Source organism: Argentina silus (assembly GCF_951799395.1).
Source record: "Argentina silus genome assembly, chromosome: 14".
NCBI lineage: Eukaryota > Metazoa > Chordata > Actinopteri > Argentiniformes > Argentinidae > Argentina > Argentina silus.
In genome coordinates, this window is record NC_139668.1 from 6,258,796 (window position 1) to 6,286,609 (window position 27,814).

A 27,814-nucleotide genomic window follows, 5' to 3' on the forward strand; every position below is an offset into this window, starting at 1 on the left:
GAGGTGGAAACATTATGCTTTGGGGTTGTTTCTCTGCTAAGGGTACAGGACGACTTCACTGCATTGAGGGGCCAATGGACGGGGCCATGTACCGTAAGATCTTGGACGAGAACCTCCTTCCCTCAGCCAGAGCACTGAGGATGAGTCGTGGATGGGTCTTCCTGCATGACAATGACCCAAAACATACGGCCAAGGCAACAAAGGAGTGGCTCAAGAAGAAGCACACTAAGGTCATGGAGTGGCCTAGCTAGTCTCCAGACCTTAATCCTATCGAAAATTTGTGGAGGGAGCTGAAGCTTCGAGTTGCCAAGCAAAAGCCTTGAAACCTTCAGGATTTGGAGAGGATCTGTAAAGAGGAGTGGACCAAAATCCCTCCTGAGATGTGTGCAAACCTGGTGACCAACTACAAGAAACGTCTGACTTCTGTGCTTGCCAACAAGGGTTTCTCCACCAAGTACTAAGTCATGTTTTGCTTGGGGATCAAATACTTATTTCCTTCGATCAAATGCAAATTAATTTATAACTTTATATAATATGTTTTTCTGGACTTAAAATAAAAGTACCATAAAAATTATAGACCGCTCATTTCTTTGTAATCGGGCAAACTAACAAAATCAGCAGGGGATCAAATAATTATTTCCCCCACTGTATGTGTGTGTGTGTTTTTGTGTGTGTGTGTGTGTGTGCGTGTGCACGCGTGTGTGTGTGTGTGCGTGCATGCATGTGCCTGTGTGTGTGTGTGTGCCTGTGTGTGTGTGTGTGTGTGTGTGTGCGTGCCTGCATGTGCGTGCCTATGTGTGCGTACATGCCTGTGTACTGTATGTGTGTGCACGCCTGTGTGTGCGTTCCTGCGTGCATGTGTGTGCGCACATGTGTGTGTGTGTGTGTGTGTGTCGGAGCACATGTGCGTGCCTGCATGAGAGCATCTGTGTGTGGATGAGGAAGGACAGAGGAAGGGTGAGAACACTGTACTAGAGTGGAGAGAGCTTTCCAGATGTCACAACGAGGATGTGACTTCACTCCTGTAATGTCCAGGCACTGTTATGTCCAGGGAAAAACAGCCGCGGCCCCCCCGTGTCAACAAGATACCCTTGTGTATCAATCGCTCACACACATCCCTCTGGGTGTATTCACACATAATGTGATACACAGACTCCCTATCAGCCTTGAATAAATAGACGTTACATTGTCTGGATGCAGCCTGCATGTCTACAAGTTGTCTTATCTCACTCAATCGAACGCCTGCAAAAAGGTCAATTGCATCATAACAAAAGAATCCTTTTCGCCATTTCTCAGCATCGACGTTTTTTATTGCTGTGCGTCTGCCAAATCTCTGTGGGTTTCTCTTTACGATATCATCCCTTTCCTGAGGAGTTTCCTCGCTCTGCGGTGCGACTTTGTTTATGTCGAACAAGCACTATGAGCTGTTCAGGAAGATGGCCTCCTTTCCTCTTTTCAGAAGGGAAACTACTCCTGTATCCCTCTCATATACGCACACACACACACACACACGCACGCACGCATACACACATACACACACGCATACACGCATACACACACACACACACACACACACACACACACACACACACACACACACACGCACACACACACACACACATACACACACACACAGATAAGCCAAAGGCTGAGGAGTATTGTTTTAGATTGCCTCAGAGTTAACCTGTACCCTTTATGACACACACAGTTCAGTACAAACAATTGAGATCATCAGAACTTTGACACAGTAGTACAGAAGTGCACAAGTAGACAAGTAGACAAGTACACATCTGATCTGTCGGTGCAGATGTCCAAATATTGATGAAACTTGACAAGAGTGTTCCCTACCGACACAGAGACAAACACCTCCATCAATCCCAGATGTGATCTCCTGATCCCTCTGTGTCGGGAGAAGTGCATTGGTGCGTACTATAAGTTAGGGTTGGAATCAGTTCCCTTTCCATTCCGTACATAGACGGTACGGGATTGCATTTTATCTTAAAGGTAGACTCTGGGATATGATGTCATAGCAGAACGAACGGGGCGATGCTTCCCGAGACTTGAAAAAATCGGTGAGTGCACTCTGCCCTCTTATGTTGGAGGGCAGTGAAACGAGCGGGCTCTCTCCTTCACGACAACCTGGCTCTGTTTTCAGGGGTGTGACATCACATCCCCAGAGTCTCCCTTCAACTTCGAAATTGGAAAATGAAATATTGCCCGTTATTTCTATTTCCATCTATCTCTAGTCATTTTGGATAGACTTTCGGAGGTCAGTTGGTCCCCTTAAATGTGCTGAATTGAAACTGAACTGCCTCGAACCCTCTATGACCGTCCATCCAGCGGTGGACGGGCTCCATCTTCTAGACGGCTCTGTCCCATTGTAACACGTCCTCATCTGTTCTGACCTTTGCCTCACGTTTGGGACCGGTGTTTTCACCCCTGGCTGTTTGGAACTGCTTGACGTGTCCCACCCACTGTGCAAACTTTACACAGCCCTGGTCCCTCGGGCTGCTGCCCAGCTGCATTGTCTCCTTTAAAAGGGGATGTCGGTAGAGTTGGCCCACGATTCACCCGTTTCAGCTGTTTTCGCCATCAACCCCAATCACCATATCTGCTCTTTTTTTTTTTTTCCTGCCATGGGAAAAAAAAAAAAGGGGGGCTGCTCTGTCGCTGGAACAATCTCTAGCTGAACGGCAGCCAACAGCGGAGAGGGAGGGGGGGGACTCTTGTGCTGTGTGGGGGCCAAGCATGTCCGCCCGGTCCGGTTCCCTTGCGCACATCTGCAAACATGTGCAGAAAATGGGAAATGTCCAAAAAAAAAAGGAAAGGGGGGGATACGTATCCTGCAGTGACCCTCAACACAGTCCCCTGTGACAAGTACAAGCACTCACATTCCAGGCATGGTGCCCTGCCAACAGTGAGCATTTATCATGAGGACTTTCAAGGGTGAGATTCTTGACCCCAGGGTCAGCTTTCGACAAGAACTTTCTCAAGTGGCCTTTCATTTGTCTCGTAAGTCTGTCCGAGCTCAGTGGATGGATGGGAGCCAACGGCTCGTTAGATGCTCCATCTAAACGGTCTTAGCTTGTGTTGTAAAGTAACAAATCTGATACCACAGACTTCAATATTCTTCAACAGTTCACTGACAGTCTGATGATGTCATCAAGAGATGCCTGTACAGTTTATTGGTGTTTGGATGTTTTTTGAAGTGAGTTTAGTTTGACTACTAACTACTATGGTGATTTAATGCTTCATCTAAATTTGGCTTCTACCGAAAAAAGGTGCTTTGGCCATGAATCTGGATGTCAACTAGCCTGAGTAGGGGTAACTCTCCCTCTCTCTCAAGCCACAGACTCTGCTGACCCAATAAATCATTCTTTGAAGCTAATGACGCATTATAACAATGCACAGTCCCTATCAGGCATCATCAGAATGTCCATTCTGTGCTCTGCTGTAAGCCTGTCTGCTCTGCTGCCACTGGGAACACTAAAAGCCCTATGGAATAGGTACTGTAAAGGGTTTTCTCATTCAAGTCCGCTTGGATCAGTCTACACTTGCCAAAGATTTAGCCCTGAAATGGAGAGTGTCCGATATCTAGGCTGTAATCCAAGTAGACCCATTCTATTGTTGCCGCTATGGTGTTTCATATTTCAATTAAGAACAGATAAAGACAACAAGAATGCTTAAAAAAGAGAAAAAGAGCTGCAAATACACAAATAAAGCTGAATCCTTTAAATAAGAACAAGAGAATTACACTAAGAAAAAATGCAATAATTCCAATGAGAGCGAAGACAATTTTCAAGGTTTTTATTCAAATCACCACAATGCTTATAACCAAATGTATCATCTAGGAGTACAGTGTATAAATTTGCTTTGGCAAGAACAATGAAGAATATGATCTGGTACACGCTTGTCTTCCGTCTGTCTCTTTAACTTCTTCGGCTCATGAAACTGAGCGTGTCGTCTGTCTGTCTGTCCGTCCATCCATCCTGCCTTTGACGGGCCACAGTCCCATCATCATCCTCCTCATGCCTCCTTCACGTACGTCCTCACTGCAATCACGTCCCCCATCACACATTTCTGGAGAGGAGAAGAGGAGTGTGAGGTCAAAGATGAGGTGTTTCAAGGTGTGACAGATGGAAGCCAGGAGCAAACATTCCAAAATATGTTTTGGGTTAAAGAAGGAGATATATGATGCTGTTAAACTCAGTCTACATTCCCAGATGTGATAGGGTGGAGTCTGTTATTTAGTCAAGTAAGGTTTATGGCCAAACATTCCCAACAGTCTGGTCCCTAGACAATTGAAACGTTTTATTGGCATTGTTTCAAGTTAATGAATATGACAAAGACATGGGAAAAAGTTATAACCAAATGAAAATGTACAAACACTGCAAACTAAAAAAAGAGCCATTTCGGGAACTTTAGACACAAGAAATATGTAACATACAGATTTAGATATTAGGAACATACACTTTTTTTTTCAGAAAAATTAAAATGAGAAAAAAAAACTATTGCTTACCGCTATCAACTTTCCATCGGACACCTCCCTCTCTACGATCGTCTCTTTGCCATCCCAACTCTGTTTCTGCACTAGTATACCATTCTCACAGGTCACCACAGTCTGCAGGTAAGAAGAAAATGGGACATAAAAAAAAACGTTAATTCCAACGACCCGTTAACCCCGGTCAATTGAATCTCACGCACAGATTTCCCAACCCAACCAACCCTAGTTTTCCTGTCGTCCGCTGTAGTCTCATCAAAAGGCTCGTTGAGTTTGAATTTAATCTCAGTGGTTTTGAAAGTGCTCTGAGACTTCATGCAAATAATCCCTTGGTCGTCCACGGTCACGATCAGGTTGGGCTTGGTCCGGTTTCCCACCTGTCTGGTTGCGAATCCAACACCTGCACAACGGAGATCAAGTGGTCAGGAGGGAGGGGGCGCACCGGAGCGCACAGGCTGCAAGCGGAGCCACAAAACGCACAATCCAGGCTGTAGGCAATATAACTTTGCAATGTTCTTAATTGTTATCTTTATCAAATAATAGCCTACCAGGTTATCATTTTGAATGTCACATCATTAAAAAAAGTAATTTAATTAAGCCTATAAATGTATGTTTGTTAGGACCCAGGCAATTGGAGAACCTGTTCATGAAAGAGATCATACCCAAAGCTTTCATGTAGTCATCAAAGTTGTCGCTGGAAATCATCTTCCATGTTCCCACAAACTTCTCAACCATGTTTGCGACTTCAGTGGTGTATCCTCAACAGTCCGGGTACTCGTGCCAAACTAGACTCTCCACCACGCTGAGAGCGAGCCAAGGGTTTATAAAGGGATCTATCTGGCACGCGCATCCTAAAGCTGCCCAATCACAGTCATAAACGTCACGTTACAGTATGTAGGCCTAGTTCCGCAATTTCCGATGGAATATGTTGGAATCGGTGAAAGGCTATTTGATGCCACCACATCCACTGCAGCACTGTGCCAAGTCACATTTAACTATGTCAGGGGTTGAGGGTTGCACAACGCTCTTTCAAAGGGTGAAAAGAAAAGAACATCCTTTATCCTGTAAATAGCAAAGAGAGCACATGCCCCACAGCATTCTACAGATCCAATGCAATCAATTAGTAGTGAAAACATAAAAACAGATGGTCAAATACTGAATACTGTGGGTCCACTTGATGGAAAGAAACAGAGCAACACATAAGTTAAATTCAAACCAGTCTAAAATATCTGTTATCTGATGAACACACAAACACACGTTTCTAATCATACGTATAGGCTAACCAACATTTCAGAGACAAAGGAGAAATTAAATATACAAATAATATCCAGAGAACACAGATATTACCTACCGCAATCAAGAGAAACAAACCCAGAAGTTTTAAATATAGTATTTTATTATAAACATTCACAAATACACAGACACATAAATACTGCAAAAATACAGAGGAGGGACTACGCTATTTCTTTGCTGCCATTTTGGCCTGCGGGTCCTTGGCTATGCAGCGTGTCTGTAGGGCGGCGAGCATCTCGCTGGTGCTCAGTTTGGCTCCCTTCATCACCAACCTCTCTCCATCACCTGTAGAGACACAGGTAGACATCAGCACAGGTAGACATCAGCACAGGTAGACATCAGCACAGGTAGACATCAACACACAATAGTAGACATCAACACACAATAGTAGACATCAACACACAATAGCAGACATCAACACACACAATAGTAGACATTAACACACAATAGTAGACATCAACACACAGGAAGACATCAACACACAGGAAGACATCAACACACAATAGCAGACATCAACACACAATAGTAGACATCAACACACAGGAAGACATCAGCACAAAGTAGACATCAACACACAGGTAGACATCAACACACACAGGTAGACATCAACACAGGTAGAAATCAACACACAATAGTAGACATCAACACAGGTAGACATCAACACACAATAGTAGACATCAACACACAATAGCAGACATCAACACACAATAGTAGACATCAAAACACACAATAGCAGACATCAACACACAATAGTAGACATCAACACACAGGTTGACATCAATTCAATTTCAAGAGGAAGAAGAATCGACTCTGTGGCTTCAAATTCCAGTGCCTTGTCAAGAATGACAATCTTCTCCCAAAGCATAACAAGCCCAGTCAAATAGTTTTTAAGCGAAGGGTTGACGTTGATCTCCGGCTGTACTCCTCCAGACTTTCTGTTGTTCCTATTGGCTGTTACTGTCTCCTCCACCCGCTGTTCGCTACAGCTCGCCCAGGGACAGTGATGTACAATGTCACCTCATTTCTGCTGTCTTAGCGTTTATTCTCTGCTAGGACGCACGCACGCACACACACACACACACACACACACACACACACACACACACACACACACACACACACACACACACGACTCCTAGCGAACATCAGCACAGGTGAAACAGACCCTCTCTGGCCTGAGGCAGTACTAAGCACACATATTTGCATGTGTTGTACAAGTTTCCCAACACATACAAATACATTCACTGTACACTTTATTAGGAACACCTGTACACCTTCTCATGGTGGAGGTGGTGTAATGGTGTGGGGAATGTTTTCTTGACACACTTTTGGCCTGTTAATACCAATCAATCATCGCTTGAATGCCACAGCCTATTTGAGTATTGTTGCTGACCATGTGCATCCCTTCATGGCCACAATTTACCCATCTTCTAATGGCTACTTCCAGCATGATAATGCACCATGTCACAAAGCAAAAGTCATCTCAAACTGGTTTCATGAACACAACAATGAGTTCAATGTTCTTCAGTGGCCTTCCCAGTCACAGGATCTGAATCCAATAGAACACCTTTGGGATGTGGTAGAATGAGAGATTCACAGCGTGATGCAATCATGTCATCATGGACCAGAATCTCAAAGGAATGTTTCCAACATCTTGTGGAATCAATGCCATGAAGAATTGAGGCTGTTTTGAGAGCAAAGGGAGTCCCTACCCAGTATTAGTATAGTGTTCCTAACAAAGTGCTCTGGGAGTGTATATTCCACTTCAAAATAACCTTTTGCATGTTTTCTGCAGAGTATCACTTACTGGCTCCATTCTTAGATTAGATTAATGGGCTGTCGCATACAGTTGAGTAGACTGTACTGCACCAGGGGAGGCTGGTGGAGGTAGAAATCGGAGGACGGGCTCATTGTATTGCATGGAATGAGGAATGGTTTAAAATGTGTGTGTTTGATACCATTCTTCATTCCATTCCATGCAGTACAATGAGCCTGTCCTCCGATTTCTACCTCCACCAGCCTCCCCTGTACTATACTCATCTTATTACACATCAGTAGTATATTAATAGGTCGTATTAGTCCTAAAGAAACATGATTAGACAGTTAAAGATAAAACATATTAACTATAACAATATGGCTAGTATTACTATGATCAATTTGATCGTACATCATGTGTATCAAAATAACATGACAAAGACCAGCCTTTACAAAATATCACAATCTTTGGGTGTGATATTTTGTAATACACTACTTTGGAATGTAGCCTACATATGAGGGAATTATAACGGGACTAAAACATCCTCCGTGTTCTTCACCAACCTTGGTCTTGAGGAGCTACAGGGTAAGGCCCGAGGCTTTGTTAAGGCTTTCATTCCAGCCCAGCACCAACTACAATTCCCATGGCAATTGCTCACCAAGACCGACATTAGTGCAAACTATTGTGTCAAACGCTGGCCTGGAACAAAAGCCTGCACATCCAGAAGCTCCCCAGCCCCAGGACCAGGGTCTGTGACCACTGCCACAACAGCTTACAGTGGGCCTACAGCAGGGGAGGCTGGTGGAGGTAGAAATCGGAGGACGGGCCTGATGGGTAATGCGTGGAATGGAATGAGGAATGGTATCAAACACAACGTGATACCATTCCTCATTCTATTCCAGCATTACAATGATCCCTTCCTCCAATTCCTACCTCCACCAGCTTCCCCTGGCTTACAGTACGATCGTAAATGTTCTCATAGAAGAGAATAAAAAAAACAATAGAATGTGACCTTGTGTCCATGTGTCAGGTTGTGTGTTACCGTAGGCTACGTACTGAAAGTGACGTCCACCAGAGGCTCACACTGATCATGTTTCACCTCTGTCACCACCTCACAGTTCATATTGGTGGACCTGGCCTTCTCTGACCCCACCCTCATCAGAAACTCCCTGCAGGAGAGAGAGAGAGAGAGAGAGAGAGAGAGAGAGAGAGAGAGAGAGAGAGAGACTCGTGACATTATTGATCAATGATCAATGAGTGGGTAACCCCAGGGGGAGAGGGAATGGGAAAATATGGATTACTTCGTTTGAGCACTGACAAGATATTTTATTTATGAATGGAAATATTGACATAGACCATCTCCCTCTTATTTCGTTTCAAATAGGCAGACTATTCTAAAAGGTGTTTCTCAATACTGATATTCAGAATTAGACACTGCTGATATAACACCAACCGATATGTATTTTAATGTAGCCAGCATGTTATTATCAGCGACCTAGCGGAGGGTAAACCCAAGTAAACTCAGTTTACCTACGTTTTCTTTTCGGTGACAGGGTTTACCCACTTTTTTTTCTGCTAGATCACCGTTATTTCCATCAGGGTTAACGTATTCAAACCAGCTACATCCCTGGTTAGCCTATGATACCACTAAATCAACAGACTAAGCATGAAAAGACACAGAGACACATCTTTAATAGCGCCTATGTGCCCGTTTTGGGTCTGTTCTACAAAGTCTAATCGCTGCCCAGTGAGAGACAGACAGACAGAGAGAGACTAACTATCTAACGTGGGCTATGAATGAAACCACCCAATTCCCCAAAAGGCCTAGCTAGCCGACTACTGGACATCCATATGATTGATAGAAGCATTCTTACCGTGTGGAACGCACATTAGATTCAAACGGAGAAAACTGCACCACAATTTTCTTAACAGTTTTAAGTACCACCGCTGACCTACTGGAAGCAGCCATGTTTTCACAATGAATGACCTTTCAACCGACGCTGAAGAACGTCTTGGGGCAGAATGAATTCACTATCCAGAATGCGTGTAGATCTGCTAAGCAGCGCCCTCCACCGATCAAACCGTGTCATCGCGAAATCGGTCTCTCGCCAATATTGTGAGCAGTTTCACTGATCTGTAGACAATCTGCACTTACTTAAACATCTCTCAGTGTTAATCACTAGATGGCGCTAGTGGATAATACATTGGTTATTGACAGCAAGCATATCAGAGATTCTGATTCTCACAGACATGCTGACATCTCTAGATGGCAATGATGGATCACATATGTCTAATCAATGAGAATATCGTCATCATCATCATCATCATCATCATCATCATCATCATCATCATGTATCAGTTACAACTTTGCATGGTGTGGTGAATAGGTTGTACTAGAATATGTGTCTATCTCTTTTCAGATAGAGTGATAATAATAATAATAATAATAATAATAATAATAATAATAATGAGAAGAAGAAGAAGAAGAAGAAGAAGAAGAAGAAGAAGAAGAAGAAGAAGAAGAAGAAGATTATTTAGGTTTGTATCAAAACAAATAAACATTGTGAATGAGAATGCTAATAATTCCTCATGCCATTTCTATATTTTTCTCTTACCTATAAACACAAGAGACAGTTCATCATCATCACCATCATGACAATTATATAAATGTATGTTTGTCTATAAAAGCATGAATATGTTAAATCATTCAGCTCACATTCTGTGTTGACATTTTGACTTACAGGCCTACATTGTGAACGAAAAAGCTCCGTAAAGTATAATAACCTTAATAGATTTATATTTTCTATTTTTTTCTTCAATCCATTCACATTTTCATGCTATTCACTCCATACTCAACAAACAGATTCATTAAAACATGACATGGTTGATTAGCGGTAAATCAGAGGAAACTATCACTGACACCCCCTGCTAATCTTATGACAAATGGGCTAGAGTGTCAAATTAAGTTATGGCCCGAAGAGAACAAGGTAATCAGTCATGCTCTGAGTCAATAACGAAGAGGTGGCTCCTTAAACAGACACTCCAACAGACAGATCACATCGTGGAATGGACAGATCGCATGATCGAACGGACAGATCACATAATGGAACGGACAGATCATATAATCCAAAAGGACAAGCAGAGAGGAGGTGTGAGCTCGCTCCAGTTGTTTCCCCGTTACAAACAGATGGACTGGGTCAAACCACCGTGTGTGAGTTTACCAAACAGAAACACACTCAGAATTCTCTGTGTCGGTGCTTTGATCCAATGCTGTTTATAGTCTTTGAATTCTTCCCGGGTGGCACAAGTGTTCATATTTCATATCAGCCTATGCAAGATTGTATCAATACAGATGCTTTCTGATTTTGAAAAGGGAAGTCGTCGTCGTCCCCAAAAAAAAAATACACACAGAGAATACCAATGAAGCGTTGGAATGTGATGAGATTGTAATGAGAAGCAGTGGGTGGATGAGGCCAGAGTCCAGACCAGATGTACACCTTATGGGGTCCAGTTTCCCAGACCTGCATTTAGCCTTGTCCTGAACTAAATCACACCAATGGAAAGTATCCATAGAAGATACTTTTTAGTCAAGGATTAGACTTCAACTGTGTGAAGGAAACCAGCCCTATGACCCTAGCCTTTGGCCTGTTTGAACACTCTGAATGCGACCCTCCTTCCTTGAAGAAATCACTGATCTGACAATATACTGTATCATTGGTGAAAGCCCTGCAGTGGGAAGCTTGCTTTGACCGATCCAATCATGTTACGGTAGGTCAGTGATGAAATCAAGGAAGGAAGAAGGGAAGGATGTATTTTTTTTCAAAGTATTCAAACAGGGCCTTAGCCTGTATTTACAAGCACTTCCAAGTGAGTGAACGGTCTTTGGACTGTGGCTAATGTGCTTGCTTTGGACAAGTGGGTCAGAGCTTCACCTCCCCGAGGTGGACAAATCCCACAGATCGCTGCAGTATTCACTTTCAGCTCAGGGGAGGCTGGCGGAGGTGGAAATCCGAGGACGGGGCTCATTGTAATGCATAGAACGGAATGAGGAATGGTATCAAACACGCGTGTGTTTGATACCATTCCTTGTTCCAATCCAAAATGTTCTCAAACACGTTGTATTTGACACCATTCCTCATTCCATTCCATGCTTTAGAATGACCCCCATCCTCCGATTTCTACTTCCACCAGCCTCCCCTGTCATTCATGGCATACTACATTCAAACTGGGATGTAAGCTTCAAGCTCTGCCTGTAATCTACCACAGAGAGCTTCTTTTCTTACATGTGTGAAGGCCCACATTGCGGGTTTAAAGTTCAGGTGGTTGTTGCCCTTCTCTCTGGAACATAAGACATGATTATTGCGGACGACGCAGTCGATTGTTATGCTGATTTCTGCTAATAACTCAAATTAAATCATGCCTCAATCATCTCAAAGTTCATTTCAAATGAAGCTAAGACCTTTCACTGGCGTGAAATGAGCTTTACTGGACATACTGTGGTAGTGGCGGTGGGTAAAAACAGCTTTGTTTTCTCACATCCCCACGCCCTGCTCCTAAACTTAGACTACAATTTCTCATCATTTCAACGGACCAGCAGCCCTTTTCCTGAGTCGCCGGCCCGGCCGTGCTTATGATAGTTTGACAGTAGAAGTATAAGGCGGCTATATTTAGTCCTACGGCTTGAGGCAAGCATTTCCTATCAGCCCCCCCCCCCCCTCCCCCCTTCTCTGCAAGCTGGTTCCTTTTCTTCTCCTCTACAGCCACAACTGTTAGCACTACTGGGACCTGGGTTGTATTGTCCAAAATAAAGTTAGCGGGGGGAGAGAAACAATGCGTTAGAATTCACTGGGGAGGGCTTCGACCCCAAAGACTAAAGGTTAACGGGAGTGTTTGTGTTTTCCACTTGTTTGGTGTGTTTGGAGTGAAGTGCTATATATATATATATATATATATATATATCTGTGGTGCTGAATCATTTTGTTCAATCAGCCTATGAGGACGCAGGCAGGAAACCAGCGCGGAGACCGTCTCTTTGTTAATGTCCTTTATTAACCTGGGGCTCAATCCCAAAAGTCCCATTTACGGTGATGACTACAACGATTGTCTTTGTGCACATTTCTTTCACACTCATATACCAAGGTCTCTCTTGCTCTATTGCGCTGAAAGTGCTTCAATGTTATTCATGTCATTTTGAAAATTATTTCTGTGATACAATCTCTAGGGCCGGGCAGATTTGACACGGTGTATGCTTTTATTCAATTATGAAATAAACAAAATGCACGCCAGAGATGATGAAAGATTCTTGGCCCTTGTGTTTATTGTGGATACCAGTGGCTGGTGGGGGTAGAAATCGGAGGACTCATTGTAATGCATGGAATGGTATTAAGAATTGTATCAATAACATTCTTCATTCCATTCCATTCCATTCCAATGATGATTACAATGAGCCTGTCCTCCGATTTCTACCTCCACCTGCCTTCACTGATGTATACTGTGTCTGCCATGTACTGTGTGTATTATATTGTTACATACTGACTTATCCTATCCTTTGCCACACTTTATTTTTTCCCCAATAAGAGCTCAATTGTATTCTATTCTATTCTTTTCTAGTGTAGTCTACATAATGAGGTGACAATTGGAACCTATTTTACCTTATCTGGGCAAAGACGTCGCCCATTGGACGTAGCCTGTACAACCCTGTATGACCCTGCACTACCTTCCGCAGGACAATAAAGCAATATTCTATTCTATTCTATTCTATTCTATACTATTCTCTTCAATTATGCTGTAAGGCTCTCATTTTCGGTGTAATTATGGACTTCATGTCCCAGGGATCTTAGCGACACTGCTTGATAATCGTAGCGATCTGTCACTCCTCCACAACATCTTGCCGAATAGGAGTAGCCTCGGCTGCGTCTGGGTGGTGCATAGTCTGAATAGAACCGTACTATATCTGGAATATGCGTGCACGGTAGAGAACGCGTTTTTAACAGCCTCTCCGCTTTGAATAGTAGGTGTTTGTGTCGGGTTCATATTTCGTAGTTTTTTTTTATCTTCATTTTTTCCTTATGTGCGGTTGTCTGGGGTCGCGGACAGAAGCGCACTGAAGAAATTCAACGAGTTTCTGTTTAACACCACCGATTGCTGTTGTATGGATAGTCTATTCTGGTAAGTGGACCCCGAATGTCTCCATATGTGAATGTAAAAGTTGCGTCTTGTCTCTCGGCTGGGTCTATCGGGGACCCGGTGAGGTGCGGTTGCTATGGGCGCATTCCCAAACTTCATTGATTTACTTGATTTTTTTTTCCGGTGCCGCAGCACGCCGAGCCAGTAACGCGGGCTTCGAGCAGTCGCAGTGAATGAACGAAATAATTAGGCAATATTGATCGATACCGTGACAGGGAGGGGGGGAGAGAGGGGGGGTAGGCTACAAAAAGACCGCTATTCGATGGTATGTCGCTGGAGCTAATTGGAGCGCTGAAACAAAGTTATTTTAAGTTAGTAGGCTATTTGATACGTGCAGCAGTTACACATTTTGGCAACTCTTCAAGGTGGATGCAGTTGCATGCATCCATCTACTCCACTGCAATGACTTCTCACTTCACTGAAGAATAAGTCAATTCATTTAAATACATAAATAAATAAATAAATAAATAAATAAATAAATAAATAAATAAATAAATAAATAAATAAATAACATTTCAATTAACCATTTCTGGTCTCATTGTTACGTCAAATTACATTTTAAAATGTAGTAAATGTTACAATTAGAGGGGTTTTTTCTCCTCTGGATTTCGTATCAATATACGCTGATTGTAAAGGGGATCAGATCAGAGGAAGATTAATAAGAGAACATGTGCACTAGATAGATTATAGCATATCGCCATTATTAGGCCTTTGTAGAAATGCTTGGATTGTTCAGCCTTTTATTGTACTGTATCTTCAAATGAGACTCCTTTTACAAGTCAATTCAATGATTGTTCTCGAGTTTGCCACCCAGATCTTTACAACAGTGAGATATGCTCTTGTTTTGAGATGCAAATTGACTTCCTCCATGACCACAGATAAACTGGCTGGTTAAGGCCAGTGGGTTACAGTAGGAACACACACACACACACACACACAGACACACACACACACACACACACACACACTGTTCCCCAGACTCTCTTGCTCCCCATCGGAGTGATTTGCCTTCTATTTATTTCTATTGACAATCTTGGGCCTGGAAAATAACCACACGCAATCCGGCCAGGGGAAACCCTGCTAGTGTATAAGCATATCAGGAGGATTGAGGTCAGACGGATGAGGCTAAGGATGACTGTTTTCTACACTCACCCCTGAGCCAGAGACTAAAGGCATACTCTTTACTCCAACAACAACAACTACAACAAAGAATTATCTTCTTCATTGACACAGACTATCTGTGTCAATTGTCTGGTTGTCTGGTTGTCTGTACTGTACAATCAACACTTTATCCTGTCATTACAGCAAACAAATACATTGTTTCTTCTGTATTGACATGGACAGGCTGTAGGCTTTGATCTCACCACAGCACCACTCTCTGGTAGGCTAAATGATAAAGACCTTACACTGTCATTACAACAAACAACATTGTCTAAAGCCTTTACTGACATGAACCGTCTTTAGGGTTTCTTCCCACAACGAAACCACTGTCTGCTTGGCTTCTGTTCAGTCTATTTCTCTATGTTGCTGAGCCAACAGAAACCCCCTCTGTGTGTGTGTGTGTGTGTGTGTGTGTGTGTGTGTGTGTGTGTGTGTGTGTGTGTGTGTGTGTGTGTGTGTGTGTGTGTGTTTTTCTGTCAGTTCTGCATTCAAGCCAAGCTGGTCAAGTGTACCTCGTGGCCAACCATCAGTTCCCCTTCTGCACCAATGGACTTGATCAACAGAGACACACACACACACACACACACACACACACACACACACACAGCCACTGTAAACAACAAAACAATCCTCATATTGTTTTGTGACTTTTAGAATGAGCTTCCTCCTCTTGAGCTTACAATGTCAGTGAGCTTACTGACCGACTGTGAGTTTCTTCATTCAGAGCAACGTCCAGGACGAGATGTCGTGCCCTTCATGTTGTGTGTTTCAGAGAGAACTCAACCGGCCGTCTAAGAGTTCCTTAGACGACGGAATGATAGCTCCCCTTATCTTAATCCATTTTATAACAGCTTATAAGCATTCATGTCAACAGGATATTGACGGAAACCTTGTTTTGAGAGGTTCTGTCGAAGCACAATTGAGCCTACAAGACTGTCAGTGTGTTGGTGTCTGTAGCAGCTGAGAACGACGTGTTAGTCTCTGCTTTTACACAGATTCTGAATTGGAGCAGCATTTTCCACCATAGTGTTTGACTTTTTAGCACAGTACAACAGTGTGTCTGTTATAAGCGTAGCCTCCAGCGTGAGGGGTGTACAGTACCATGACTGGGGTTCTCCATTAGCCCTAGGCCAGGGGAGGCTGGTGGAGGTAGAAATCGGAGGACGGGGGCTCATTGTAATGCCCGGAACGGAATGAGGAATGGTATCAAACACAGTGTGTCCTCCGATTTCTACCTCCACCAGCCTCCCCTCAAATGAGCCATAGGGACAACAGCTGCTGTGGTAGGGAGGATGCGGAGGGCTCTTCCGCTCACACACACACACACATACACACACACACACACACACACACACCAATCCAATCGAACACACACTGTTTTGTCTTGTGGAGGTGTAAGGCTTTTGTTCACACACTCCTGTCTGAGTGACATGGACACACTTGAGCTGGCCCCCCCTTGTTTCTACAGCTGGGGTGAAGGACACTCTGAGCACTTAGTGGAGGTGTGTATTCATTGGGACTCCCCCAACCCCCCCCCCCCCCCCCCCAACCTCTAGGTTTTTATGATTAATATTTGCTTTTTCTTTTTTTTTTTATAGCATCTGGGTTCAACAGCAGCCAGTAATAGTGGGATAGACATTGTGATTTGGTTGTTCTCTAACCTACACGAAGTTGCTCTTCTCACCCGTGTCGTACGGTTGTCGTTGCGTTAGCATACCACGTGTTAGCATTCTGATGTCGTTGTGATGTCGTAGCATACGCACAATAGAGTTGAGTGGGTTTTTTTGTTTTGCTTTCTAACACAAGTGCATTCGGGGACTGCTATGTGATAACTAACTCATAGACTCCCACTTCTGACACATGATTAGTATTCAGGCAGCTGGGGACTGATCCCATCGGTGGGTCGACAACAGTCAATGTGTCTGGTTTCTCACTCTCTGTGGCTATTATCTCTCATGGTCCACTTGACACCTGTGAGTGTTAAATGTGGTTACCTCAGGGAACTGCACTGAGAATGGAGTCCTGTGTGTGTGTGTGTGTGTGTGTGTGTGTGTGTGTGTGTGTGTGTGTACAAGCACTTGTGGGCAAACAGCAACGGCGTGCGCGTGTGTGTGTGTGTGTCTGCGTAGGTGTATGTGTGTGTGAATGCCAATGTTTAGTTTCCGCAAGTTAGTTTTGCTGTTAGTTTTGCTAACTACAGTGATATTGAGGAGATGAAGGCTTTGATCACACGCTCTAGTCTTGAAAAAAGGAAGTAATCGAGAGCCACCTCAGAGCCGTTCCTCCTCTCAGTTGCACTGTCAGCAAGCCCCTGTCAATAGGATGTTTGGAAACTGTGGTTAAGGGCTTGGTTGCCATTCAAATGAGTTACTTGAGTGTATTCTCAGCTACAATGGTAGCTTAGTCAACGGCCATTTGTTTCCTGGTAGATGCTTTAGCAATTGAGGGAGAGGAGACTGTTTGAAGGATTCCTGTTTTATCTGTGGACAAGGCTAGGATGTTCAGCTAAGCATGTACAAGATTTGCCATTTCAAGTAGCAAGGGAATTAGCAACTAGATTACCAGTAACCTCTGTAAGTGCTTGCTCTCTCCAGATTAACATGTGTTTCAAGTTTAACACTTATAAACCTCTTATATAGATGTGACCAGAGAGAGAGAGGGAGGGAGGGAGAGAGAGAAGGAGAAAGAGAGAGAAAGAGAAAGCAATTATGACCTATTAGGAAACATGAAAAGACTGATAGACAGGGAGAGAAGACCGAATGAGAGAAGGAGAGAGATTGAATGATAATCATAAAATGAAAGTATTGATCCATATTTGCCGGGCCATTGTTGGTGCTCTTTAAAACCTCCTCAGCCTTATTGACCTTTTGATAAATAGATTTTCCATTTGCAGTGAACATTGTAAGAGCACTTGATGTCAATGTCCTTCACAGCCAGCTAGTGGTAATGATTTGGACAACCAAGGAAAGAGCCTTCCCTTTTCACTCCGTTCTCAGAGGTCTGCTCTGCTCTCTCTCTCTCTCTCTCTCTCTCTCTCTCTCTCTCTATCCTCTCCTCTCTTCTCTTTCGCTCTCTCTCCCTTTCTTCTTTCTGCCTCTCTATACTTCTCCCCCCCCCCCTTTACCTTTCCCCCCTCTTTCTCCATCTGTTTCTCTGTTCTCAGAGAACATTGGTAGGCTTCACACATTGTGGTAAAAAAAAAAAAGGAAAAAAAAAGAAGAAACATGATGCACACTATGAATCAGAAATGCAAATGAATTTTGCACAAACCTAAACTCAGCTGTGATGCTAATTTTAAACTACCGCTCACCATGCAGTCAGATAAGGAAACATCCTGTGCTTTATTCAAAACGCAGAATACACCTGATGTTCTTTGCTGCTTTAGTGAAATGCTACTCCTGTTACCGGCTCCGCGAACTGACACTACTTCACGACTACTGCAAGACTAATCAGAGCACAGATCTATAGAGCTGTTAGCCACATGATCATGACGATATAGATGATTTATGTATATATTCTATATTTCTGATGATATAGAAATGTCTACCTTCATCTGGCCCTACCACCAACGTTCACATTTCCTTGGTTCAAGTTTTGTTTTGATGATAATTCTTATCTTCAGAATGTTTCATTGCTCTCTCTGACAGGTCCGGTAACAGGGTGTGTGTGTGTGTGTATCTGATAGGAGGAAGTGTATCTGTCCTTCTGCAAAATTTCTGATGACTCAAGCAACAATGTGAAGAATCTGAACACAGCTCGAGTTAGAGATATGCTCAGCTGTATACAGCTAGGCCCAGTTAGAGATATGCTCAGCTGTATACAGCTAGGCCCAGTTAGAGATATGCTCAGCTGTATACAGCTAGGCCCAGTTAGAGATATGCTCAGCTGTATACAGCTAGGCCCAGTTAGAGATATACTCAGCTGTGTACAGCTAGGCCCAGAGTTAGAGATATACTCAGCTGTGTACAGCTAGGCCAAAGTTAGAGATATACTCAGCTGTGTACGGCTAGGCCCAGAGTTATAACTGCTATCCTCTATCTTAGCACCAGATGTTCCGCAACAACTCAATGGTCATAAAATGGCAATGGTCACATCATTAATGGCACCCATGAACATTCTAACCCCAAACACAGCTGGCCAAACGCCATATATCGATTCAATTCAATTCAACACAACTGTTTTGATCCCTGACAGGTAATTAGAAGGGTATTGTCAGTCAGTAGGCCTACAGGGAGCAATCATCACATAAATACTGTACATCAGAAACCAGCACGTGACATCCACAAACACATGAGCCATCTCTGCCTAGAATAGGGCTCCGGCTTGGTGCTGTGTGTCTGTGGTATTCACAACTGTGAACCACACTAGACCACAGAGAAGAGCATACACCCTTCAGCACACAGATCCACACCGCAGTGGAACACTCACACCAAGTAATCCTCACAGACAACATGTTGACTGGCAACGCCTTGAAAATAAGCAAGTCATCAACAGTGCGGTTTATTAGGGAGCGAGCTCGTAAAGCTGTGTGTGTGTGCGTGCGCCGCGTTCCGGAATGTCCATTCACGTCTGTCGGAATTTTCGGAAGTGTTTGTTTAGCAACTTGTGACTGGCGTGTCTGGCCAGACACAGCGCGCGTCGTGTCTGATCTTGCCCGACACAGATGCACACACACACACACACACACACACACACACAAACAGACACACACACACACACAAACAGACACACACACACACACACAGCCCCCCGCTCCCACACACACAGCCCCCCACTCCCACACACACACACACACACACACACACACACACACACACACACACACACTGTCATCAACCCAAAGCCATACCCATAGCAATTTTTGGAGGCTATAGGCGAGTGTCTGATTTCCATTTGTGTGTGTGTGTGTGTGTGTGTGTGTGTTGGAGCGTACGTCTCTGTCTCTCTCTGCTGCAGTGTTCAAACACAGATTACCTCAGCACTGCTCAGGGAGCGCTGTGCCAGCCGCCGGCCCTGCTCAAGTAAACACTACTGATGTGATTAAATGAAATTGCAAGAGATAGAGAGGTGTGTGTGTGTGTGTGCGCGAGCGGCGGTGATGGGAAATCAGAGCCCTCTCCCCCAGGATTGTGAGTAATTTGACACTTAACGTGCATTTTGCTCTTGTCATTAGTTCAGAACCCTGTTGGGAGGCAGAGCTGGAGGAGAGAGAGCTGCATTCAGTTCTCACCCCCTCTCTCCCTCTCTCTGTCTCTGTCTGTCTCTCTCTTTCTTTCTCTCGCTCTCTATTGCTCTCTCTCCCTCTCTCTCCCTCTCTCTTTCTTTCTCTCGCTCTATTGCTCTCTCTCTCTCTCTCCATCTCTCCCCACCTACCCATAGTTTATATTCCACAGACATCGTTTACATTTGTGGAGGGTGGATGTAGTTTGTCTGGTACGATGGAACCAACTGCACTCCGTAGCTCAAGGTTGGGGAGCAGACCTGCTGCGTCAAACACACACTGAACCGAACACAGCTGAATGGAATAGACCCTAGAGTTCTGCTTACAATGGAACAGTCAGGAGTTTCAGCCCAACAGGCTTGTTTAGGGCTGGGTTAGCATTGCATAGCGTAGCATAGCGTGGCATAGCATGGCATAGCATAGGATAGCATAGCATAGCATACCATGCTGGAAGGCTATTAGGACAGAGCAGGACAGACCAAGGTTTTGTGTTTGTGTGTGTGTGTGTGTGTGTGTGTGTGTGTGTGTGTGTGTGTGTGTGTGTGTGTGTGTGTGTGTGTGTGTGTGTGTGTGTGTGTGCTGCAGAGGCTAACCAGAGAGGACAGAACTGAGTGTGCGCCCTGTTCCTCTCTGTGTGTGTGAGTGTTGCTGATGCAGCAGGGAGGGAGAAGGCCACCTCAGCCCCCCCCCCCCCCCCCCCATACACACACACACTTATATACGCATGCACACACATATATACGCATGCACACAAACACACACACACACACACACACACACATACACAGCCCAGTGTACTGCAGGGCGTGATGCTGCTGGGTAATGTCACACAGAGGGAAGGACCTCATCTCATCTCACACTCCACTGACTAACTGCACTGCAGGGAGAAGACACACACACACACACACACACACACACACACACACACACATGTGCGCACGCACACACACACACACACACTCTCTCTCTCTCTCTTAACAGCACTGCAGGGAGAAGACATACCGTACAAAGCGAACTGAATCTATACAGCCACTGTTCTGCTCTGCAACAAGATGTCTCAGGATAGATAGATAGATAGATATATATATAGATACATAGATAGATACATAGATAGATATATATATATATGTAGAACTAGATGGATAGATAGGCAGGCAGACAGAGACAGACAGACAGGTAGACATACAGGCAGGCAGACAGAGACAGACAGGCAGACAGACAGGCAGACAGACAGACAGACAGGCAGACAGACAGACAGACAGGCAGGCAGGCAGACAGGCAGACATACATATACAGTCATGAGAAAAAGTTAGGACACCCCCCAAAATATTAAGTTATTCTCTTAAAAATATGGACATATCAATATGTTATCTTCTTTCTAACAATGTCTATAGATAAAGGGGATGTAATTGAACAAAAAACTATGAAAATGTAACTTTGTAATCATTTATTTAACGAAAAACTAACAATAATGCCAATTCCTACTGAGGAAAAAGTTAGGACACCCTATGCCCTAATAGCTAGTATTGCCCCCCTTGGCTGAAATAACCTCAATTAGACGTTTCTTATAACTGTCTACAGGTCTCTGACATCAATTGGGAGAAAGTTTTTCCCATTCCTCCTTGCAGAATTCTTTCAGCTGTGTGATGTTCGAGGGGTGTCTTGCATGCACAGCCAGTTTCAAATCAATCCACAGCATCTCAATAAGATTAAGATCCGGGCTTTGACTTGACCATTCCAGAACTCTCAATTTATTTTTCTTGAGCCATTCCTTGGTAGATTTACTGAAATGTTTTGGGTCATTGTCATGTTGCATGGTCCACATCTGCTTCAGCTTCAACTTTCGAACAGATGGTCTCACATTTTCCTCAAGCACCCTCTGATACAATACAAAATTCATAGTGGATTCTATGATGGTGAGCTGACCAGGCCCTGCTGCAGAAAAGCAGCCCCAAACCATGACATTTCCACCCCCATGCTTCACAGTTGGTATGAGGTTCTTGTTCTCAAATGCTGTCTTGGTTTTGCGCCAAACATGTCTACTCTTACTGTGCCCAAATAGTTCAACTTTGGATTCATCTGTCCAAAGCACATTGTTCCAGAAGTTCTGGTCTTTCTCTAGGTGTTCTCTGGCAAACTTTAGTCTTGCCCTGATGTTTTTTTTTGACAGCAGGGGTTTCCTCCTTGCACACCTCCCATGTAATGCAAACTTGTTCAGTCTCTTTCTTATGGTGGATGCATGTACTTTGACATCAATTGTGGCAAGAGATACCTGTAGGTCTCGTGATGACATTCTGGGATTGTTGGAGACTTCTTTAAGCATCTTTCGGTCAGCTCTTATGCTGAACTTGCTTGGGCGGCCTGACCTGGCCATGTTGGTGGTGGTTTTAAATGTTCTCCACTTGTAAATTATTTTCCGGACAGTGGAATGGCCAATTTCGAATAGTTTGGAGATCTTTTTATATCCCTTCCCAGACTCGTATGCATCTACAATTTTTCTTCTGAAGGCCTCAGAGAGCTCTTTTGATCTCGCCATGGTGATGCAACTCACTTCAACAATCAAGAGCAAACCAAACTAAATATCTGAGGCTTAAATAGGACAGGCTCCTCCAAAATCCTCTGTAACGATGTTCTAATCATTTGCACCTGATGTGGTGCTCTTTATTATAATTTTAGGCATTTTAAGTGGAACTAAATGTGGGGGTGTCCTAACTTTTTCCTCACAAGAAGATTGCATTTCTATTAATTACATTTTACCAATCATTTTTTAAATAATTTGTTTCAGTTGTATTTGTTTAGTTATATTACCTCAATTTTTCAATATTGTTCAAATGAATATCAAATGTCCATATGTTTGAATATGTTGAAGAAGACAAAGGTTTTCATAGGGTGTCCTAATTTTTTCTCATGACTGTATGCAGACAGACAGACAGACAGACAGGCAGGCAGACAGACAGACAGGCAGACAGACAAGCAGACAGGCATGCAGACAGGCAGACAGGCATGCAGACAGGCAGACATACATACATGCAGACAGACAGACAGACAGACAGACAGACAGACAGGCAGACAGACAAGCAGACAGACAGACAGACTTCAGTCCTTGCTGTGTTTCAGTCCGGTCATACAGTACAGTATGGTGTCAGGTGTTCTGGTCATGTGGACCTTGATTTAACACCCAACACTGCAGCTAGGCCTACAGGCATTGGACCACCAAAATAGACAGCAGAAGAAGAACACAAACAAACAAGTGTGTGTGTGTGTGTGTGTGTGTGTGTGTGTGTGTGTGCATATGTGCGTGTGTGTGTGTGTTTCTGTGGTCCAGGTTGAGAACATTCTTTTCTTGTTTCCTCTACTTGTGGTACCAGATCTGAGGACTAGATGTCTGGGTGTGATTCTGAGGGAGGTCAGGGCACGTCGCGATATCACATAGTATCATGTGACAGTTTGACGGTTTGCCTTCCCTCCTGCGTGCGATCAGGTGATGAATGTGATGGCCAGTCATGTGACAGGTCTCATCGCTCTGAAGGGGGGGGGGGAGGCCCAAGGCTACATGAGAAAAAACTTTATCTCTCTATCTCTCTTTCACTCTCTCTCTCTCTCACTCTGTCTCTCTCTTTCTTTCCCCTCTCTCTCCTCTTCGTCTTCCTCTCCCTCTCTCCCCTCTCTCTTTCTCTACCTCCCTCTCTCCCCCCTGGATGGAAACTTCCCAATCACTAGGATCTGGTGGTCCACTTGGCGGAGGTCTTGTGCGGGCGGGGCGGGGAGCGGGAAGGGGGGGATGGGGGGACGGGGGGCGGCGGGGGGACGGGGGGCGGAGGGGGGGACAGGGCGTCTGATATTTTTCATCCTAATTACCCACAGTCCTCCACTCAGCTCTGACTGTTCACAATTAAAGGGACCCTCCCTCTTCCCTTTCCTCTACTCTCTCTGTCTCTCTCTCTCTCTCTCTCTCTCTCTCTCTCTCTCTCTGTCTCTCTCTCTCTCTGTCTCTGGGAAATGGGTCTGTTATCTAGCTGGGGCATATTAATAAAATCCTTAGAACAACAACACGTGGGTCCGTCCAACAAAGGGCCTCTCTAAAGGGCCGACAGTACTGCACAGATATGCATAAGGTCTTATTGGGTGAACTACTCTTTCGTCCACAGCAGGGGAGGCCGGCGGAGGTAGACATCAGAGGACGGGGGCTCATTGTAATGCATGGAACGGAATGAGGAATGGTGTCGAACAAAAGTCTTACACCTCCGCAAGACAAAACAGTGTGTGTTAGATGGGATTGGTGTGTGTGTGTGTGTGTGTGTGTGTGTGTGTGTGTGTGTGTGTGTGTGTGTGTGTGTGTGTGTGTGTGTGTGTGTGTGTGAGTGAGCTGGAGAGCGTCCTCCCTACCACGGCAGCTGTTGTCCCCACGGCTCATTTGAGGGGGGGCTGGTGGAGGTAGAAATCGGAGGACAAATGATGTTTGGTACCGTTCCTGATTCTGTTCCATGCATTACAATGAGCCCCCGTCCTCCGATTCCTACCTCCACCAGCCTCCCCTGGTCCACAGCCAGTTCATGTTGCTGTGTACTCATGCTTAACCTCTGGGTTAACCTCTGGGTAAAGCATATGTTTATTGAGGCAGTAGGCAGTTTGTTGATCCGTGTCGATAACTAACTACAGGGTTTTTCTCGAACCTGCTGCCTGGTGACAGTTGATCAGATGTGTTTACCCTCGAAGTCATGTGACCAGGAAGAGGAAGCTGTGGAGGAGGGGGGGGTCAGGGCTGGGTCAGCGGTCTGGGTACATACCGTGTGAACACGTTGGTATGACAACACCTCCTGTCCCTGTCTGTGGCTTTTGTGTACGATGAGGTCATCGATGGGGAAAAATTCAAATGCCTCTGGGTGATAAAAGGACGGTAACGGTTACCTCATCTGACACGGCGCCACAGAGCGCCACTTGACCAGACCCAGCGGAAAGGACAGAGAGAGGAGGAACGACTGGTGACATCCTCGTTTTACCCTCCCAACCTCTGGAGGCCAGTATCAACTGACCTTTGACCTTAGTAGTGGGCATGGAACAGGTTGGAAGATTTTGAGAACAGAACAACTGGAAGAGTTGGAATAACCAATGTAATTAACATGTAGTAACCATCCATTCCTGGTCCCGTGCCTCTAGGGACAGAGCCTGGTCTATGATGATTGATACTGTCTGTACACAGACAGGCGGCCATATTGGTAATGGGCTTGGTAATGGGAGCGAACTTATGTCACCAGAGACCTGTTTCTTCTCTGTTTTCTCTCTCCCCCCTTCCCTCTGTTTTCTCTTTCCCCCCATCCCTCTGTTTTCTCTTTCCCCCCTTCCCTCTGTTTTTTCTCTCCTCCTCCCATCCCTCTGTTTTTTCTTTCCTCCTATCCCTCTGTTTTTTCTTTCCTCCCATCCCTCTGTTTTTTCTTTCCTCCCATCCCTCTGTTTTCTCTTTCCTCCCATCCCTCTGTTTTCTGTCAGAGTGCCGCGGTAACATGAGAATGACAGCAGGGACGTACAATGATGCGATTATGACGGCCATTAAGGACTGTTAGTGTATTATTATATTTTCTCTCTCTCTCTAAAATGTTTCTCTCTCTCTCTCTCAATTGTTTACTGGTGGTAGCCGTCCAGGGAATTCTCTCTCTCCCTCTCTCTCTCCCTCTCTCTCCCTCTCTCTCTCTTTCTAAAGACATTGGGCTCATTGAGTGAGTCTGTGGGCTGGTTGTTTGCCAAGGCGGACTGTTGGTAAATATGCTCCCCTACAATCTAGAACTGGACAATGGCCACCATAGAGAACAGGACTGAGAGGGAGAGAAGGACAGAGGGTGAGAAAGGGGGAGAGAGAGAGAGAGAGAAAGAGGGAGAAAGAGCACTGTATGAATGAGTAAATAGAGGAGGAGAAAAGATGTTTTGGCCGAGGGGGGAGAGAGAAAGACATGTTTGTGTGCGCGGATCTCATGATGTTTATGTAAGATTCCTTGTCGGTGAGATCAATCGACCCATCGACCAATCAGTCCACCCCATTGTGTCGTTAAAGCACATTTCACAATTTCCATTTGTGACGCCAATGCGCATGGCGCAGATGGGAGGGGTAACCACGGGCAACGGTGTTCTGTCTTACCCAGCTGAATGCTCTCTGCTTTCTGCAGACTCCTTCTAAACGATGTGGCTTTGCGACCGTGTCCTTGTGCAGCTGAACGAGAGAACGTCCTCGGAAAAAATCGAGCGTGGGAGAGGTAGGTAGCTCGGAGGTTCTTCTTCACGTTTAGAAAAGTCGCTACGTTTTGAATTGCCCACCGCTCACGAAAAGCTTCCTTCTTAAAGGTCAACCTATTACACAGAATGTGTCCCTCTCACCTCTCTGAATGATTGAAGATTCTTTATTTGTCACGTGCATACAAGTATACAGTGAAATGCAAAAGTGACAGTGCCACAGAGTAGTGCAACAATACGTTTTAAAATAGAATAAAATAAAATAAAATAGAAGTACTAAAAAATGTAAACAGTATGAACAGTATAAACAGTATAAGCAGTATAAACAGCGGTGAAGCAATGTACGCAATGGAATGGCAATACACAATGGCAATGGAGGTTGACAGTACAGATACTTACAGTGGAGGATGAGTCTGCAATGGATGATTGTGTGTGCATATGTGTTATGATGTCAATGAGTGTGTGAGTGACTTGAGGGGGGCACTGGTGGGGTCATCGTTGATGATCCTGATGGCATGGGGGAAGAAACTCAGTCTTAGTCTCTCCGTTCTTGCTGCATGACAGCGAAGGCGTTTGCCTGACCACAGCAGCTGGAACAGTCCGTTTTTCGGGTGGTGAGGGTCCTTCATTATCCTGTAGGCTCTGGTCCTACACCTCCTGGTGTACAGGACATGGAGAGGGGGGGGTTGGAGCTCCCATGGTCTTTTCTGCCAGGCGTACCACCCTTTGCAGAGCTCGTCTGTCCTGGGCTGTGCTGTTACCGTATCACAGGGGAGATAGAGAGAGAGGGAGGGAGGGAGAGAGGGAGGGAGGAGAGGAGAGTGTGAGAGTTTGGAGAGGAAGAGAAATGAAAGATGTCGTGTGTGTCTGGCGATAATGGAGGAGGTCTCAGCGGACGAGAGAGAGAGGGAGGGAGGGAGAGAGAGTTGTGAAAGGACAGAGGGATTGAAAAGAGAGCCAGAGAGATATTGCAAAGGAGAGCGAGAGGGACTTTTAGAAGGATAGAGAGATTGAAAAAGAGAGAGCGGGGGTTCTGAAAGGATAGGGACATTGGAAAAAAAAAAACGGAGAGGCTGTGAGGAGAGGAGAGGGGGAGAGAGGGAGTTTCGGAAGGATAGAGAGAGATTGGAAAAAGGAGAGACTCTGCAGCCGAGCCTGAGCTGCAGAGAGCAGCAACAAAAAGCTTTTTGAACTCAAGCCGGGACAGACAGCCCTACCAGAATACTGAACAACTCAAGAGTAGAGAAGAGGAGGAGGAGGAGGAGGAGGAGGAGGAGGAGGAGAAGGGCGGCTGGTAGAGCTGAAGAATAAAGCACTCCTGTGCATTCTGTCCTTAGAGTTCTCTTCATGCTACTACATTCTAGTGCATTCTAGAGCAGTCTAGTGCATTCTATCCATAGAGTAGAGCAGTTCTAGTGCAGGTTCCTAGGGCCTCTCTTCAGGTTCCTAGGGCCTTAGAATGAACTAGGAGAAG

The 27,814-nt window shown here is 44.8% G+C and overlaps 3 protein-coding genes across 3 annotated transcripts in view; 1 reads left to right on the forward strand and 2 right to left on the reverse strand.

Annotated features, from left to right (window-relative positions):
* Positions 1-3,808: 3,808 nt before the first annotated feature.
* fabp4a (fatty acid binding protein 4a) lies at positions 3,809-5,292 on the reverse strand. The gene is made up of 4 exons (XM_083684427.1): positions 5,164-5,292; positions 4,726-4,901; positions 4,520-4,621; positions 3,809-4,080 (listed from the first exon to the last, which is right to left on the reverse strand). The coding sequence occupies exons 1-4, from the start codon at positions 5,234-5,236 to the stop codon at positions 4,027-4,029; spliced, it is 405 nt and encodes a 134-aa protein (XP_083540553.1). The 5' UTR covers positions 5,237-5,292; the 3' UTR covers positions 3,809-4,026.
* A 594-nt stretch (positions 5,293-5,886) lies between these two features.
* mrpl53 (mitochondrial ribosomal protein L53) lies at positions 5,887-9,522 on the reverse strand. Its single transcript, XM_083684443.1, has 3 exons — positions 9,425-9,522; positions 8,607-8,719; positions 5,887-6,079 (listed from the first exon to the last, which is right to left on the reverse strand). Exons 1-3 carry the CDS (start codon positions 9,517-9,519, stop codon positions 5,961-5,963), a joined length of 327 nt encoding a protein of 108 aa, XP_083540569.1. The 5' UTR covers positions 9,520-9,522; the 3' UTR covers positions 5,887-5,960.
* Positions 9,523-13,518: 3,996 nt separating this feature from the next.
* Positions 13,519-27,814, forward strand: part of pag1 (phosphoprotein membrane anchor with glycosphingolipid microdomains 1) — a 50,158-nt gene continuing 35,862 nt past the window's right edge. The window contains exon 1 of the mRNA XM_083685164.1: positions 13,519-13,718. The gene's annotated coding sequence lies outside the window, so the exon portion shown is untranslated. The remainder of the gene's footprint in view (positions 13,719-27,814) is intronic.